General features: G+C 46.6%; 1 protein-coding gene across 1 annotated transcript; it reads right to left on the bottom strand.

Moving 5' to 3' along the window:
* Positions 1 to 606: 606 nt before the first annotated feature.
* Positions 607 to 18,100, bottom strand: LOC142302817 (extracellular calcium-sensing receptor-like). Its single transcript, XM_075343928.1, has 7 exons — positions 18,085 to 18,100; positions 16,998 to 17,166; positions 8,856 to 9,153; positions 5,023 to 5,832; positions 3,542 to 3,769; positions 3,248 to 3,371; positions 607 to 1,511 (listed from the first exon to the last, which is right to left on the bottom strand). The coding sequence occupies exons 1-7, from the start codon at positions 18,098 to 18,100 to the stop codon at positions 607 to 609; spliced, it is 2,550 nt and encodes an 849-aa protein (XP_075200043.1).
* Between the last annotated feature and the right edge of the window lie 632 nt (positions 18,101 to 18,732).

Below are 18,732 nucleotides of genomic sequence, written 5' to 3'. Positions count from 1 at the left end.
GCCAAAGGCCTTCGCCATTACTACTCCCCTCATCATCCTCCCCGGGGTCCGTTCCACCCGTGGGGAGCGACACCATCTCTGCTGCTATTACCATCCACCCCGGAAGACAGCGACAGCTAATCTCTGGTCATATACCACAGGTGGCGTAACGACAATCATACTATTACAACCCCCATCATCCTCCCTCCTTATTGGTGTACACCACGGGGCACGAAGTCGGGCAGGCTACTGCGACACCCCAGACCACCACACCGGCCTGGTGACGAGTAAGATACGGTTGATGGTGTGTTTTTGTATGCTTAAACAATTATATATAGTCATAAATGAGTAGAACATCTGCGAACTGCTACTTTATTGAAGTCATTAGTCATTGGAGTGATGGTCGAGAGCCCTGATTATTGGCTTCTTTCATTGTTGAGCTATAAAATAATAGTTTGACCGTATGGGATTCCTTCCTTTTCAGGAATCATGACACAGATAACTGTTTCTCAAAATACTGAGAGTCAAATATTGAGAACCATGTAGTTTTATTTGGTCAGCCAACTTTATTGTATGCTCACTATGGTGTTAGTCATAGAACTCCTAGGCTTTTTTATTATTCTTATATTATCTTTTCACTTTCCCCATCAGATTGTCTTTTGTGTTCATCTCTGGTTGAAAGAGGATAATATAGCATTTGGGCATGAAGATACATAGAACTAATGCCCAACTTGACGACAAGATAGCAAAAATCTCCATGGCTGAGGTGTACTTGCCTTGAGCACTAAGGTAGGCAGGAATAAAAGATACCCAGACACTTAGGAAGGCCAGCATGCTGAAGGTAATGAATTTAGCCTCGTTGAAGCTATCAGGAAGACTTCGAGCTAGGAAGGCAAGGATGAAACTGATGGTAGCCAGAAGACCCAGATATCCGAGCATGCACCAAAAAGCAGTGGTTGATCCTTCATTACATTTCGCTGTGATCATGCCAGGTTGGCTGAGAATGTCAAGGTCTAGAAACGGTGTAGAAAGGGATAACCACATTATACAAACACAAAATTGGATGAAAACTCCCAGCCCTATGACAAAATAGGATGTTTTTGCACCCGTCCATTTTCTTAAACCGCTGTCTGGCTTTGTGGCATTGAAAGCTATGATGACCGTGATGGTTTTAGCCAGGACACAGGAGATGCAAAGAGAAAAGACCATGCCAAATGCCACCTGACGGAGAAGACATTTCTCAGGTTGTGGATAACCGATAAATGTTAATGAGCACAAAAAACAGAGAGTGATGGACAACAGGAGAAGACAACTTATGGAGTAGTTATTGGCTCTGACAATGGGAGTGGTCTTATAATGGATAAAAAGCCCCAACAAGGCCACTGGGATCATAGAGGAGCTAATACTTGTTGCCATCAAGGTTGCTCCTAATGGTTCTTCAAAGGATAGAAAGTCCACAACCTTCATGACACACTGATTCTGTAGATCGTTTGGCCATTGGTCCCATGGACATCGGAAACAGTCAATGGAATCTAGGATAGAGGAGATAGATCTAGGATTACTTTTGGAAATTCATTAATTAATGCGATGGCTCACATGACACGTCTCTGAATCCATAACTTTTTACTGGAAGAGTCCTGTATCTTTGGAGACAGATGTCTGACTATCTTGTCCTGATCTACTGCTTGGGGCATTAATGGCTCTTTGTTGGTGTTGCTCACACAAGATGCCATCTGCCACCTGGGACACTTATTCCATATCAAGATGATATGCCATAAATGTTCAAAACATGCATGTGACACGCCCACCCCAGGGCTATGGGACACCCGGTGCCGGGCTGGACTAGTCCGGGGGATCGTCAGTGGTGGCGGGGCCCGACTCCGTGACCCTGGCGGGAATCAATTAAGATGTCTGCAGTGACTTGGGTGTGATTACAGTTTATAATTTTCGTGATGCCACCTGTGGTTTGCGGCTATTAAGCCGCCGCTTCTGTATGAGGCCTCCGGGGTGATGGAACGGCAGCAATGGTGTTACTGCTCCCCACGGGTGGAGCGGTGCCCCAGGGCAACTGTTGGTGCTTGTAAGTGTCGATGTAGTTGCGGTGTAGTGCAGGGCCGACAGGGCGGTGAAAGGACCGGACACAAACAACAGTCTCTTTACCTTCTCCTCTTTTACTTGGTAAACGGTTAGTCCTGGGAGACCGTTACAGGTGGTAGAAGGCTCCGGCCGGCCTGGAAGTAACTGGGGTGCTCTTTTTGGCCAGCTGAGTATGAGGCCTACTCCCTGTTCTTCCTTTGCTCTCATAGGACCCTGCACTCTGAGTTAGCAATGGCCCTCTTGCTGCTGGGACTGATGGTACGTCCCTCTCCCTGTGTGGTAGGCTGCGCAGGCCCTCTCTGGTGCTTCTCTACTGGAGTCCACACCAGGCCCTGCTGGTGCAGCTGTACCTTCAGGTTGCTTATGGGCCATGTGCGTGCAGCTCTCCTGCCCTTTGGATTCGGCTGCCAGGGAAGGGTTTTACACCCTAGCAACCACAGACTCCGATGTCTGATTCTCTCCTGTGCCTTTCTGCCAGTCCTGCTTCACTGGGCCAAGCTATTCCAGCTCCAGGCCCCAGTTCCACAGAACAGCACCACTCTGCGTCTTCACTCCTTGAACTTTCCTCTCAGACTGAACACTAACTCCTCCCTCAGGTCAGGCTTGAGGAATGCTCCCTGGAACTCCAGGTTCAGAGCTCCCTCTGCTGACCTGAGGGAGAAACTGCGTTGGATGTTTGTACCCACTGGCCAATGATTTCCCCAATTACCTCCAGGCTCAGCATTAACCCTTTGGAGGGGCAATGCTGTTGTGGCGACCAGGTCCTGGGGTGCCACACATGTCTCACCACTTGGACCCACATCTATATAGATAATGGGGAGGTGGCATGCCTGAGGTTCTCACAGGTCACAGAGATGGATAGAGAGCGGTACAAATATGGCAGATTTATGTGTACACTATGCGTAGATAGAAAGCTGACAATCAGTGGTGAGGGCAGAGCTATGCAGAGCTCATGAATATGGAAGACAACCTGGCAGCAGATTTACTAATCCTCTAGGGATAATCCACCGATGATAAAACAGTGATTGTATCAACACTACAGCAAGCAGCCCAATAAGTGACACATCGCTGGAATTAGAGTCTCTGCGTCTCCATCATTCTTCTCTTACATTAGGTGGCAAAACCTGGTGAGAGATTCCTTTGTATTTTAGACAGTGGTCCTGCTAGGTACCTGTCTTATTGGCGATATCTCCTGAAGGACACTGGACACACTGGAAGCAGCACACAGGCTTTCCAGGGATTGAGGCTTTTCGGAAACCCTGGGGACAGCTGTGACTGCAGGTAGAGACTGGGGTCTAGAAAGCAGAAAAGCAGTAAGAGGAATAGTGAAAAAATATCAAAGAATATTCTACATAATTCATGTTGGCTCCATTGATGATCTCAGTGTCAGTGTGAAGCACGTAAAGCAAAGTATCAGGAAAATTACAGGAATGATACCAGACTGTAAATGTAATATCAGCAATACCTGTCTTTGCCTTCTTGTCCACTGGATGGCGCTGGTGTACACCATGAATTTGTTCCCTTGTTTGGGGTTACCGTCATAACTACCCACTTTGACCTGCTGGACATCTCCCTGGAGCCCAATTTGCCAATTCACAATATCGTACACCGCTGGAAAGTCTCCATTGGAATCATAGTGAATCTCTTTGCCATCGGAAGTGGTGAAATAAATGGATCTCAAAGAACGTAGGATCTATAGAGAAAAATCCATAGCATTCCAATCATAAATCACCTGGCTCATAGAGCGAAAATATCAAGTCAAAGTCTACCCCAAACACTACTTAATAGTTTACATATACTCTCAATTGTTAACATATTGAGGAGACAGCACGTGAAAACTGCTGCCAATCAGTCGCCTCTGATTGTCTGCAGTCTGACACTCCACCCAATGGTGTCCCTGGTGTCTAGGATCAACACAGGCAGACTCGGGTGTCGACCTGTGTGTGCTGATCCATAGGCAGACTAGCAAGAGTTAAGCTCCGCTGATTTGCTTTAATCACATGTTGTGAGGAGGCCTATCACATTTGCTCCCCTCCTAATTATGCTGCTTGAAACCTTCCACCCATGCCAACTATAGTTTATTCCATATTGGTCTGTGAGGTGTGGTGTCCCAGATTTATTGGTGAAAATGGTGCTCATTGCTTTATGCAGATGTGGAGTGTACCCCTGTTGTTTTGTAGCCTCCCTCCTGCTCTTTTTTCTCTCCTGAATCTCTTATTGTCTTTACTTTTGCGTGTTCGTGCTGGGTGACAGAGTTTTGGTTTTCCCTTGTCTGTCTTTATCTGTGGGTTTCATCACACTTCTGTCCCATCTCTTCCTGAGGGTGGGGGGAAGGGAAATCAGATACAAGGCAAGGAGCAAGGCCAGGAAGGAGTCTCAGACCACTCCACCATCAGGAGTATCCCTGAGATTAGGGATAGCATATGGCCCCCTAGCTTGAGGGACACATTAGGAGCCTCAGTTCCAAACTATCCCATAGTCATCGTGGGAATTGGCATTTTGTACTTTTGTTACTCAGTACTATGGGAGGAGCTCCCTTTAGATTTTTGTTCTGAGGCTCTTTCTAAAATATTGTCACACTAGTTACGGAGCAAGTACTAAGTGCACAGTAAAGGGGAAGGGAAGAAAAACCCTGTGTCTAGGGAGAAGGAATATGTTGACCCCTGACCAAACCTACCAAGGGAATGCTGACAATCAACAGCCAGGTGGAAGTCGAGCTCCTGCTGGGTCCAAAAGGTAGATAGATGAAGGAAAGCTACCTATACCAATGAATATTGACAGCAGGAACAATGGAAAGTAAGGGAGCATTCTGCGCACCTAGACACTGTGACCATTGATGGCCAGAAACCACATGACTGTCTGTCACACGTGACACACCCATGACACCTATGAGCAAGTCATGCTAACTCCCATCAATACGACATGATAATTAAGATATGAAGATACCTCCCAAGGATTCATCAAGGGCTCCATGCAACGTTCCTGTGTAGATAAACAAATTTTTCGTCTACGAGTGATGATATCATCTAACGCCCATGCCAAAGAATATACTGCAATGTAGACACTGTAAGTGACCCTTAGAATGCTGACGCTGTTGAATGTGTTTTCAAGGGATTCTTGACCTGTGCATCTTTTGGTGCCATTGGGCAAAACAGATCCAGCCTTTTCCCATTTGCAGCCAAAATTTACTTCCCAAAACTCCAATAAGTATATATTATCTGGGGTCTTCAAAGGATTAGAAACACTAAGGAACTCTTTGAAGCCAGTTATCTGTCCACTGTGTAATGCAAATCCGATAGTTCCCTGAAGGATTGCCCAATACTTCTCTTTTGAGACCAGTCCTGACGTTGACCATGACTCACTAGCGATCCAAATCTTCCCTGTAATATTACATCTCAGAAGTTCCTCCACTACTGGTAGAAGGTTGGAACCACTAGAGAAGACAACAACAGCAGAAGCATTCGACTCTGCAATTACTTTCGAAAGGTGTGGAGCATTTCGGTCAGGTCTGCTAGTCACAATGTACTCTGTGAAAGCAACGCAGGCCCCAGACCTGAGAATCTCTTTCTTGGTGGCCTTTATTCCCTCGAGTCCATAATCAGTGTCTTCGGCCATCAATCCTACCCAAGTCCAGCCAAAAAAGGCCACCAGCTGTGCAAGTCCACGTGACTGAAAAGTATCACTAGGAACAGTCCTGAAGAAGGAAGGGAACTGTGTCTTATCACTTAAGACAAAGCTTGTGGAAAAATAACTTATCTGTAAATAAATGGAGACAGTACTACAAAAAGTTATTGACATGATCACATAAGCTCTAACGTGTACCCAACATTTCCTTGTACCTTGACATTTCTACATTTATCCTTAAAGGGTTGTTTGGGATTTTCAAAAATTTGGCAAGCAGCAAAGATTCTTTTTAAAAAAATAACTCACTCATTAAATCCCCCATTCACTCTGGTGGTCCCTACCAGTCTTACATTGGTTACGTGAACACTGCATCCAATCAATGTCCTCAGCAGTGACACTTGTTTGTAAGGCATGTGACTACTGAGACCAGTGATAGTCTGCAGCAGTCACGTGACTGATCTAGGTGATTGCATTGCTGAAGGACTAGCAAAAATAGTTTGGGAAACTTTTTGAAAATCTCAGACAACTCCTTGAATTCCCAATCATTGTCATCACTGAACTCTGAAAACCCTGGTGCAACCTTATCCTGTAGACCAAGAGCAGGTGATTTTCTGAGTCTCAATTTCATTTGTAATGAAACTGATGGACCTAATTTTTTTTCTAGACTTGATTACCTGGTTCCATATGATGCGCCCACGGGGTATGGGGTTACCCGTCACCGCGCTGCGGTGCTTCTCCTGGGTCGCCGCGGTGGCCTTGCCCGGTTCCGTGACCCTGACGGTGTCAATTAAAGCTGGGGATGGGGACAATGGGAGTAGTTGTTCGTGATGCCACCTGTGGCGTGCGGCCAGTTATTAGCTGTCGCTGCGGGAGGTCTCTCTTCTGAGGCAGATCGTGACGCAGCTTGGGTGTTGTAGCTCTCCACAGTTAGAGCTAGGCCCCAGGGAGGATGATAGGAGTAGTAGTCGCCTATGGCGCAGGGGTCATCAGTAACGGGACGACACAGAGGGTGCAGCTCAATTTCTTTACTCACTGGAAGCACACTGCGGGGGAGCACCGAGCTACACTGTGATGGGCTTCAGACGATCCCGGATACTTTGGAGGTCGAGGCCGATGTTTCCTCCTGTGCGTCACCTTTTGACAGTTTCCCTTCACCCCCACCTCCTGGGCTGTGGAACAGATCACGGGTGCCTTCTGCACTCCCCGCGAACCCTGCGATCCCCCCTTCTTTCCTAAGAACCCGGGTCGAGCTTCCAGCTCCAGATCACGGGCCCCAAACTGTCTGTGTCTCCGCTTAACTTCTTCTGAGTGCCACCTGGCGCTTGCTGCACCCAGAGCTGACTGACTACTGTGTGTGATGGCTCCTAACTCCCCTGTTGGTGCCTCACCTCCCGGGTTCCTGAACTAGTAGGCAAGAGGTCCCATACCTTGTGATGGCCACCCCAGCACCTACCCTAGCCCAGGCCCAGTGGAAGAGCTCCCGTGTTATGTGATGGTTGAGTGTGTTTTTTGTGGTTTTCCGGTGACGACTTCCTCCGTATCCTTGATGAATGAAAGCCACAGGGGCAGTACACATTAATTTTTGGGTATAGTCAAGAGCATATGAGAAAAATGTTGCCATAAGGCAGAGGTCCCCAACCTTTCTGACCTTGTGAGCCACATTCAGCTTTGAAAGAGTATCACTAGCCACATTAAGCTCCGAGAAAGGGTCGTGAGCCACATCCAGCTCTCACCACCCTCACCGTACAGGCACAGAGCCCCCAGGTATAATGAAAACCAAAGCTCTAGTACAGAAATCACACTGAGGCAGTATACCAAGATCCAGGGGTTCTTACCTTACCCCATCTAGATTTGCTCTTCTATGTGGGGCTACTCACAAACATCCCCATCGGGAGACCTGATATTCATAGCTGTTTGCTAGACCTGGTGCTTATGCACCAAGCTGGAAGACAGGTGCAAGCTACACATCACATTTCAGCAAGCCACATGTGGCTCCCAAGCCACAGGTTGGGGACCACTGCCATAAGGGGAAAGATGGATCAACACTAAGGGCATCATGTAACCTTCGAAATTGTTGATTCTCTGTTTGTAGAGACTAAAACAGGAATGAAGTCTTCAGGTGCAATGTTCTCTTGTAAAAAAATATGTACAATAGCAGAAGGAAGGAAACTATCTGTCTCGCACAGAGTAGGAGATGTCCGTATGTAACGTGTGTGACACACGAGTTCAGACCGACGGGGGTCTGATGCATTACAAAACATCACAAACAAAAAGGGGGGGGACACTTGAGTCATGATCCAATGAAAGTCCCTGCTGCTAGGGAGAAGGGTGAGGGGGAACCTCCTGAACTCACCTCCAGCTGAAGCCTTAGTGTCCCTGTACAGGTTCTTGCAACCTGTCGGCGAGCAGAATACCTGTGTCCCTCAGCTGGCCCTAAACTCACTCTGCCAAGTGAGTATGCCAATGAGTTCACCAGACTCACCACTCAGCTAATAAACAGAGGGAAAGGAAAGACAGATGGGGGAATAAAGAGAAGGATGCAAACACCAAACTTCACAGCAGCAGCAGCAGCAGCAGACTCTAAAATAGCAGATGAATGTGCTTATGACAATTCCTCAGCAGCTCCTTCCACCAGGCTGGCCAGAGTAGAATGAATTCTAACAGCAGCAACGACAACTGGGAAAGCTCCAGTATTTAAACCTAAATGGGCGTCGACTGCCCTGCTCAGAGCTGCTGGCAACAAAAAGTGAAATTAACTCTTGAGATGCCAAAGGAAAGGATCCTTGTTTAAATGAGGCATCTAGATGGAGATGGGAGGCTCCTGTCCTAAGGCAGTCACTAGTCTCAAAACACCAGGGAGACTACGTGACACTATCTCTCTGAATCTCTATCTCTATGGTACGTCAATCTCTAGCCATTCCTCAGAACATGGGCGTCAACCATGTAAGATAGGGAGAACCTTTTTTTGCATTGATAGAAGACCCTCAGGGGAACCAATGTCCTGCTTTTGCTAATGCTGGTGTTTGCACAGGTTGCTACCCACACTTGTTCTTGGGCTAATTAATTTAGAATTTGAGGTGCACAAGGGTGGGGAACCTAATTATTAACCCTCATCAACCCTTGTTCTATGGTCAAAAATGGTATCCGACACTTACCTGTGGGTAATGGTATAGTCCTAGAAGTCTGGCCAATACTAGTGAGCTGGCAGAACTGGAGTCCCCAATTACTCCCCCAAGGGGTGTAGACTTGCTGTGACATCGGAAGTTAGGTATAGAACTGTGATCACTTTCGGTAAGAAGCCAATTAGCCCCTTCCAGAGCTCTTCCCGGTGATGCACAGGAGTCAGACAAGTGGACCCCTAAGGTCATATTGGGAAGAAGACGGTCAGATTTATTGATCTCTGCAATAGCCAGGAGCAGGGACTGGAGCCACTGAAAAGTAAGGGGCACAAACCTGCAGGGAAACAAATGTAAGATGTCCTGGTAAGGCCAGACACGGATTCAGCCATTCTGGCACATATTAATATAGAACGTGAAGCCATGTTCTCAACTAAGACTAATAGGTTTTGGTATTTGGTATCATAGCAAACAGAAATAATGATTATTATTATTATTATTGATGAGTGAAGACTAAAATGCTCGAATGCTCGGTACTCAAACTGGACACTCATAGGGGCTCGACTCGAGTAACGAGTATAATGGAAGTCAATGGGAAACTCAATCTTTTTTTTACAGAAGACTCCTCCCAGGAGGGCTGGGAGGTAGGAAAATCGCAGAAATGGATGGGAACAGCATGGGAAATAACCTGGATGCATCTCTGACTCCCAGGTCAGTGCTGGGAACAATGTTGTCAGAGTAGTAGACTGTGTGCACAAGTCGCATTTTTAGTTGTTGTGCACACGCTGTGTTTTTATTGCATTTTTTTATGCGTTTTTTCTTGCAGATTTGAATAAATCTGCAAGGGAAAACGTATCACAGCAAAGTCTATGAGAATCCTGAAGTGCTGTGTGTACCGCCCCGCGCTCGGATCCGGGCTCGTGTGTCGGTGGCTCAAGCGCCTCCGGATCGGGGGTCACGTCGCTCTGTAAGGGGGCTGGCGTGTTGAGAAGGGTTTTTTTGTTTAGGTTTGAGTTTGTGACGCCACCCACGGTTTGTGGTGAATGTAGGCACCACCGCTGCCGGTTACTGGGCACCCCGGGGGAGATGTTGGGGGCAGCTTGTGATGTTAACCCTTCCGTGGGCATGGGGTGGGGGCCCCGGGACCCGGTTGATGTGGTGCAGTGTTGGTGCACGGCCCGCAGGCCCAGTGGTACTCACTCGGACAAACACACAGGAGTCTCTGGTAAACCAAACCGTGGATAGTCGGTGCCCGCAGCCGGTCACTTCGGTCCCCAAAACGGTTGATGGTGTCCGTCTTCTCCTGTACCTGTTTTTTTAAAATTGGACAACCGCGCTTCAGCGACGGGAGTCCCGCTCCCCGGCGTGTACGTCGGGAGAGCCCTTTGCCCGCAGGCGCTGGCCCGTTGGATCTCTTGGTCCTTGGCGGTGGCCGTTATCCAGAATCGGTGGGCTGTTGCCTTCTTTTGGGACTTTGCGTGGGAAAGGACCTAGAGTCAATCAGTTAATTAACGGGGTCCAGTAGATTCGGGACCGTGTATAAATGAGCCGGATATTATAAGCAAGAGGCAATAATTATACCTATATGTTTACTGCCGTGACTATACTCTGAATTAAATCCAGGAAACACCACTGTGATCTTGGATGGATTTTTGTTAGGTTATGGTGGTAATTTTTGGTGTTTACATGTATGAAAAGCTTGTTTTTTGGGGGATTTATTAACCCCACACTGTATGTTACACTGGTGAGTCCTATTGGGAGGTTTGGTTCCCACTGGAATATATCCTCCTATGACCCTAACCTGACTAATAGATAGAATTATAGGTTGATGCCCTGTTTACCCGGCCCATAGCAGTCATCACTTTACAGTGTCTATGAATCTTGGACACTAATTTGGTGTTGAAGCCCCTCAATGTCCATCTGGTGATTATGGTCTATTACTGACGGACACCACCGGGGGGGCTCCAACACTATCTTTGTTGGTCCTCTTGGACATGAGTATTGTTTCATTTTTTTTGCACAAAAAATTATTTTATGAATTGCAGCACTACGCAATTTTTTTTTAAATAATTCTAATAAAAGTTATGTATTATCCCCTTTCTCACTGCTGATATTTATATATAATATCTACATAATTTAAAATGCAAAACGTATGTGTAGCACCCACGGGGCAGGGGTTAAACGTTACTCGTCGCCAGGCCGGGGATGTCGAGTCTGGGGATGTCATGGGTGGCCCTGGAGGGTGAGGAGGACTGTCTCGTGATGCCACCTGCGGTAGGCGGCCAGGGATTAGCCGCCGCTGCTGTCTCTGTCCTCCGGGGCAGATGGTTGTAGCAATAAAGATGGTTCTGCTCCCCACAGGTGGAGCGGGAGGATGATGAGGGGAGTAGTGGCCGTTGGCGCCGAAACGCAGGGCGCCGGCAAGGACAGGCTGACACAGTCTCTGCTGGTCAAGGTTCCTTTACTTACAGTTCTTAGATTGCCCAGGAGATATCGGCTACTGCAGTGATGGTCCCCAGTCGATCCCGGATCCGTTGGAGGTCTGACCTGGTATGGTGGTCGGTGGGCCCTTCCTGCTTGCGCCTGTAGACATGGATCCTTGTGGTCTGAAGCTACTTTGGGACCCTAGTTCTTGACTTGTTGTCTCCTGTCCCGTATGTAGGTGCCGAGGGTCCGCAGTGGAGCCTGACTTGAGTCTTGACTCCGGACCCAATGTGGCACTGTGCTCCGGGAACTTTGATGGCCTGGGGGACATGCAATTCCCCTGTCCTGCAGAGATTCTGGTGATACCACTTGAAGTTAGTTCCACCCTAAGATTCTGCACCCTGCACTGCGTCGGTCCCGAAGGAGCAATTAAGCTCTCCCCTCGGCAACCGTCTTGACTCCTGTGGCCCACCAGAGCCACCGGTAAAACCCATCTGCTCCTTTCCTCTCCTCCTGGAGAACCCCCTAACTGTCATGTTGGCTATCTCCCTCTGGTGGCTGCTCCTCCCCCGGGTCCCTGTCACTAGTGGGTGGCTGCCCCCCATGTTTGGTGACTACCTTAAAACCCGACCCTAGCCTGGCCCCCAGTGGGGAGGGCAACCTGGTTGTGTGTATGAGTTTGCATGTAGTGGAACCGGTACCGACTTACTCTGGATCCAGGATAAGCACTGCAGTTTAAGAGAGGTGCAGTACCCTATGGCAACCGAAGCCTCAGGGGCGCCACACGTGCAGTGAGTGATGGAGAAAGTGGACATCCCGCTGATGTTGGTGCACCCAGAGGCCATGGCCATGAGCCAGGTGAAACTGTTCCTGCTGTGGAAGCACGACAAACACGCTCATTCACAAGACCTAGCTTCCTGTCCCATTTTGCAAGGGGGCGTAGGACACCACTATTGAAGCCAGAACAGTGCGAGCATGTTGTTGGATGGATGGCAGATAATGCTTCCAAACTTTTCCCCAGCACCACCTTGTCTTTCACACGGTCTAGTCTCACTAGCCAAGAGTCTGGACAACATAATCCTCACTCTGATCCTGACCCTCCTCCCAGCATGTCAAGTCCCAGGAGACAAGTGATTTAACATTACAATACTCCAAGGAGCTCTTTACCTTTCCATTCATGGCTGCTTCTAGCCTCTTGCCCTGCATGTTTGAAGAGGGACATGCGGACATTGTGTGCGGTGATGCACAAATATTTGAGCAACCACAATCACAAGAAGACAATAGTTGGTAACAGCAATTACTGCCTCAAGAGGTCGATGATAGTGAGACACCGTAGCCAAAAAGTCAAAAAGTCAGGAGGACCAGAGTACGGAAGTGGAAGACAAGGTGGTGGATGATGAAGTCACTGACCCAACCTGAGAAAGGGCCATGCAGAGTGAGGACAGCAGTGTGGAGGAGGAGGGATTCACAGCACCGCAACAGGCAGTAAAAGGCAGTGGGGTGGCCAGAGGGAGAACAATTGCTCCCCAGACCACCCACATGTAGCAAGTTTCCAGACCAAGAGTTAGGTGTTCCCCAGTCTGGCACTTTTTTAAAGAAAGTAAGGACGAGAACAGAACAGTGATTTTCAACCTGCACTGTACCAAGATCAGCAGGCGACTGACCACTACCAGCCTGACCACCACCACCAGCATGCCCAGCTCAACAAACATCAGATTTTTTTATTCTTTAAGATGCATTACAGACAGCACACTCCAAATCCCCTGTTTTCACAAACAACGCATTTCAGCTGACAAGCATCCTTATTCATGGGGACATTAATAAAGATGCTTGATATCTGAAACACGTTTGTTTCTCCCATATCACATGATCAACAGAGCGAGAGATGACTGAGCAATCCAAATCATATTTATTCCAAGCAATCCAGAATGTCCATCAAATAATCCACAAAACAGAGGGTAAAATTAGTCCAGTAACGCAAATATAGTCCGGTAAGCGATATAATCGAATATAAGCGAATAATTGTCCAGTTTCTCTCTGAGAAGCCAGTTTCTCCCAGAGGTTCAATCTTTCTTCCTTCAAGTTCTCAAACAGACTGCCTCATCCCCTCAGGTAAGCAAAGAAGTTAGGTGGATCCCACGCCCCCTCCCCCAACTTAGGAGCAAAAGCCTGGCATGGGAGGGATTAAACCTGCAAAGAGGACAATGTACACACAAGGAACACAGAATGGACAGTGAACCACGCCCAAACATTAACCCACACAAAATGGTACAGAATCCACAATATTCCACTATCACAACGTTGTTTGACAAAACAGGGGATTTGGAGTGTGCTGTCTGTACTGTATCTTAAAGAATAAAGAAATCTGAAGTTTGTTGAGCCAGACTCCAAATTCTACTTTATTTCCAAATGCTGTGACAAAGCAACTCCAAGCTCCAGATAGATGAAATAGATGAACAATTCAGTGACCTGGAACTTTTTTCATAAAAAATGATGAAGACGAAACAATGGAGGACATCTCAGCAGACAATCATCCCAAACACACGGCCAAGGAAACTCTCAACTGGTTTCAGACAAAAACAATAAATCTGTTAGAATGGCCGAGCTGAATCCAGTATGTCTGGAAGGAACTAAAGCTCAGAGTTCATAGAAGGAGCCGGGACCTGCAGGATGTGAGGAGTGTGTGTGGAAGAATGGGCCAAAATCCACCTGAGCAATGCAGGCGACTAGTGTCTCCATACAGGATGTGAGGAGTGTGTGTGTGGAAGAATGGGCCAAAATCCACCTGAGCAATGCATACGACTAGTGTCTCCATACAGGATGTGAGGAGTGTGTGTGTGGCAGAATGGGCCAGAATCCACCTGAGCAATGCAGGCGACTAGTGTCTCCACACAGGATGTGAGGAGTGTGTGTGGAAGAATGGGCCAGAATCCACCTGAGCAATGCAGGTGACTAGTGTCTCCATACAGGATGTGAGGAGTGTGTGCGGAAGAATGGGCCAAAATCCACCTGAGCAATGCATGCGACTAGTGTCTCCATACAGGATGTGAGGAGTGTGTGCGGAAGAATGGGCCAAAATCCACCTGAGCAATGCATGCGACTAGTGTCTCCATACAGGATGTGAGGAGTGTGTGTGGAAGAATGGGCCAGAATCCACCTGAGCAATGCAGGCGACTAGTGTCTCCATACAGGATGTGAGGAGTGTGTGCAGAAGAATGGGCCAAAATCCACCTGAGCAATGCAGGCGACTAGTGTCTCCATACAGGATGTGAGGAGTGTGTGTGCGGAAGAATGGGCCAAAATCCACCTGAGCAATGCAGGCGACTAGTGTCTCCATACAGGATGTGAGGAGTGTGTGCGGAAGAATGGGCCAGAATCCACCTGAGCAATGCAGGCGACTAGTGTCTCCATACAGGATGTGAGGAGTGTGTGCGGAAGAATGGGCCAAAATCCACCTGAGCAATGCATGCGACTAGTGTCTCCATACAGGATGTGAGGAGTGTGTGTGTGGCAGAATGGGCCAGAATCCACCTGAGCAATGCAGGCGACTAGTGTCTCCACACAGGATGTGAGGAGTGTGTGTGGAAGAATGGGCCAGAATCCACCTGAGCAATGCATGCGACTAGTGTCTCCATACAGGATGTGAGGAGTGTGTGCGGAAGAATGGGCCAAAATCCACCTGAGCAATGCATGCGACTAGTGTCTCCATACAGGATGTGAGGAGTGTGTGTGGAAGAATGGGCCAGAATCCACCTGAGCAATGCAGGTGACTAGTGTCTCCATACAGGATGTGAGGAGTGTGTGCGGAAGAATGGGCCAAAATCCACCTGAGCAATGCATGCGACTAGTGTCTCCATACAGGATGTGAGGAGTGTGTGTGGAAGAATGGGCCAGAATCCACCTGAGCAATGCAGGCGACTAGTGTCTCCATACAGGATGTGAGGAGTGTGTGCGGAAGAATGGGCCAAAATCCACCTGAGCAATGCAGGCGACTAGTGTCTCCATACAGGATGTGAGGAGTGTGTGCGGAAGAATGGGCCAGAATCCACCTGAGCAATGCAGGCGACTAGTGTCTCCATACAGGATGTGAGGAGTGTGTGCGGAAGAATGGGCCAAAATCCACCTGAGCAATGCAGGCGACTAGTGTCTCCATACAGGATGTGAGGAGTGTGTGCGGAAGAATGGGCCAGAATCCACCTGAGCAATGCAGGCGACTAGTGTCTCCATACAGGATGTGAGGAGTGTGTGCGGAAGAATGGGCCAAAATCCACCTGAGCAATGCAGGCGACTAGTGTCTCCATACAGGAGGCGTCTGGAAGCTTTATCACCAACAAAGGCTTTTGTGGGAAGTATTTATTCAATTTCAGTAACATGTTCAATACTTTTTCCCTGTATCATAGGATGAGACCAACAACTCCGCAACCCTAAAATCATTTAATCAATATGAGTACCTCCTACACCCTGCTCTTTTTTTTCCCACACTATAGAATGACATCAGATTTGATATTGTTTATTTTAATATATAACACACACCCCCTGTATCTTCTGTTCATAACTCCATTTAAAAATTATGGCTGGAATCGGGATTTAAATATATAGTGTTCAGCATAAATGAGTACACCCCAACAGATTTGTCAGAAAACCTTTAGTTTCCGTTCAGAATCAACATTTTCTATGAGATTCCATACTACAATTTACTCCCACAAATGAGGGTCATTGATTTCAAACAGGGTTTGTTATTTGACCATTCCTCAAAAAATATTTTTCTTATCAACTATAATAAAAACAATATTGTAAAAATGAGTACACCCCAATGAAAGGGGCGAAGATGAAATTTTGATTAAAATTCAAATTAAGATATCAACCATAGGTAAGTCTAATTTAATTAATCAGGTGACCAGCAGATGGTTGAGGGCAGGGTGTTACTTAACAAAGAAAACCTCTTCCTATTTGTTGCTGTCAGCAATGGCACCACATGGGAGAGAAATGTCACAAGACCTGAGAAAGAAAATAATTTATTTACGCAAAAAAGTTGAAGGGTCCAAGAAGATTAAAAATTCACCTACAATTTGCCAGGGCCCTGCTGAAAAATATGAAGACTACTGGGATTTTATACTCTGGAGTGATAAGAGCAAAAGAAAAGTTTTTGGAACTGATGGCTTCAAAATTGTATAGTATTGGAAAGGTGATGAGTTCAAAGAAAAATGCATAGTGCCTATATCAGAACATGGTGGTGCTGGTGTCCTCATGTGGGTATGCAGGGGTTCTCCTGGTGTCGGGAGCTACATGGCATTGATGGGATCATGAATTCACAGATATTCTGCTCTACGGTGACGGAGAAGATGCCGCCATCACTCCATGCCCTTGGTACATGTACACTTTTCCAACATGACAATGATCCAGAACACACATCTAAGGCCACTGTTGCATTTCTGAAGGAGAACTGGTGAAATAATTTAGTGGTCGAGTTTCTCCTGACCTGAACCTAACCAAGAACCTATGGGAAGTTCTGAAGAGACAAGCTGTCATCACTCTCAATTAACCATCTAATTCTCTAAAAGAGTAAGTTCCTGGAGAATGGAAAAAGATAGAAGTTGCATCATGTTACCAACTTGTTCATTCCATGCCTTAGAAAACTTGATGCTGTTCTTACAAATCATGGAGGTCATACAAATATTAGATTTAGTAGTTTTTGATGTGGGGTGTACTCCTTTATGCTGAGATCGGTATCTAAAATATAACTGGTGTTCTACTCACGTGTTGCAGGTCACTGGAGGTGGTGGGTTTTTGAACGTCAACTCATGGTAGGTCCTATACACATGGACAGGAAATATACCACCAATGATAATGTCTCCATCGCGATACAGGCCAGAGATATTATTCCCTCGAATCTTACACCCTTGATCTATCACCAATCCTCCAGCACCTGGAATCAGAAGACAAGCTAAGAGCAACAAGTCTCGAGACAACCTCTGGTAGAAAAGGGCACCACAGAATAACACGACCGGTTTCAAGAGAGAAGGAACCAGCATAGCTTGCCAAGACCGGGAATAAGAAGGAGAAAGCAATTTACTGAGATGCCCCGAGGAAAGAAATGGTCTACAAGATTAATAAATGAGTTCGAGGAGATTGAAGGGAAGATGCACACTTTTTCTCACTCTCGGCCTCTATCTGTTGACTGTTGAGAAGTGTTATGTCTTTTTATATGACAAGCTGCCCATAGGGATAACATATTAAGTTAATTGCATACATATAGTCTTCCTGTGCTCAACCAACACCAAGGGGATAGAAAATGTCTCGGGACCATGGTCACCAGCTGGGCTATCAAATGGGATTTCCTTCAATTATGGACCGTCAAAAAGATAATGGTGGAATAAAAGGGGCCAAAGTTGAACGTCGCATTTAAAGCTAAGACACCAATGTCGTAAGAAGTTAATTATGGTTTTGGAAAACAGATGCCATCAAGTGGAGAACATCCAAACATGGATTTTGTTAAATCTGAACGTAAGTCATAGCGGTACCAGTGAGACTATTCATTGATCTATAGATGGGTCCTTCAGCTATCTCAATAAGGACTTATAAGAACAAAATCATAAGGCCACTTAACAAAAAAATAGTTAAACTTCAGGTCATTGATGTGGAATTACCATCAAATTAGACATTGATATTTATGGTGATTTGGATTTAAATAAGGTTTCCGTTCGAAAATGTCATCAGATCTACCAGGGTCTACCAGGGTTATATATACAACTAGGTCCAGATGCTTAACTTGAAGCAACTGGGACCCAAATACAAAATTTGTAATGGGGTACCCAAACCCCCTCCTGTTTTTTGTAATACTAACCTCCATAAGGCTCCATGTCCCAGGTGTAGCCATACCCTCTGATTATGATCGTTTACAGATTCCAACTTGATTGCATCTGTGGGACCCCTTTGGATCAATTAATCTTGAGAACACCTGAAATTTTGAGAATTCACCTTTCTGCTTTCTGTATAGATAAATTGGGGACTTAGACCTGCTTGGGGGGCCCAGTGACTAATGAGTATTGTCCATGTGCTAAACTGGTCCATGAAAATTTCTTCTGTCTATTATTGTACAGACACATTATGCTCGGTGAGTAAGGAGAACAATCTATGATCGAGATGAGTTAAGTTCAAAATTTTCAGTTTCACCAAATTTTTCTAAAAAAAATTGATTGTGAGCGATACGATTCGCAGTGAGTCTAAAGTATGTCAAAATGTCACTGTGATCCTATGCTACCCCTAATCTCAGGGATACTCCTGATGGTGGAGATGCCTGAGTCTCCTTCCTGGCCCTCCTGCTGATCAGTTTTGATCTAATTTCCCCTCCCTCCAAGGATGGACAGGACAAGACTGTGTTGAAACCACAGAAATAGACATACAAGAGAAAAACCAAAACTCTGTTACACAGCACGCACACACAAATGATAAGACCATAAGAGATTCAGGCTGAAATCAAGAGCAGGAAGGA

The sequence above is a fragment of the Anomaloglossus baeobatrachus genome, chromosome 4 (assembly GCF_048569485.1).
Source record: "Anomaloglossus baeobatrachus isolate aAnoBae1 chromosome 4, aAnoBae1.hap1, whole genome shotgun sequence".
In the NCBI taxonomy this organism is placed as follows: Eukaryota; Metazoa; Chordata; class Amphibia; order Anura; family Aromobatidae; genus Anomaloglossus; species Anomaloglossus baeobatrachus.
The sequence above is the reverse complement of the archived record's forward strand: the minus strand, read 5'-3'. Positions and strand labels throughout refer to the sequence as shown.

Bases quoted from the DNA above. Each gene is read 5' to 3' on its own strand.
- LOC142302817 (XM_075343928.1), bottom strand. The intron at 3,770-5,022 runs GTATCTTCATAT...TTTTCTCTATAG, and splicing joins CCTTGATGAATCCTTGGGAG to ATCCTACGTTCTTTGAGATC. The intron at 1,512-3,247 runs GTACCTAGCAGG...CCTCTATCCTAG, and splicing joins AGATATCGCCAATAAGACAG to ATTCCATTGACTGTTTCCGA.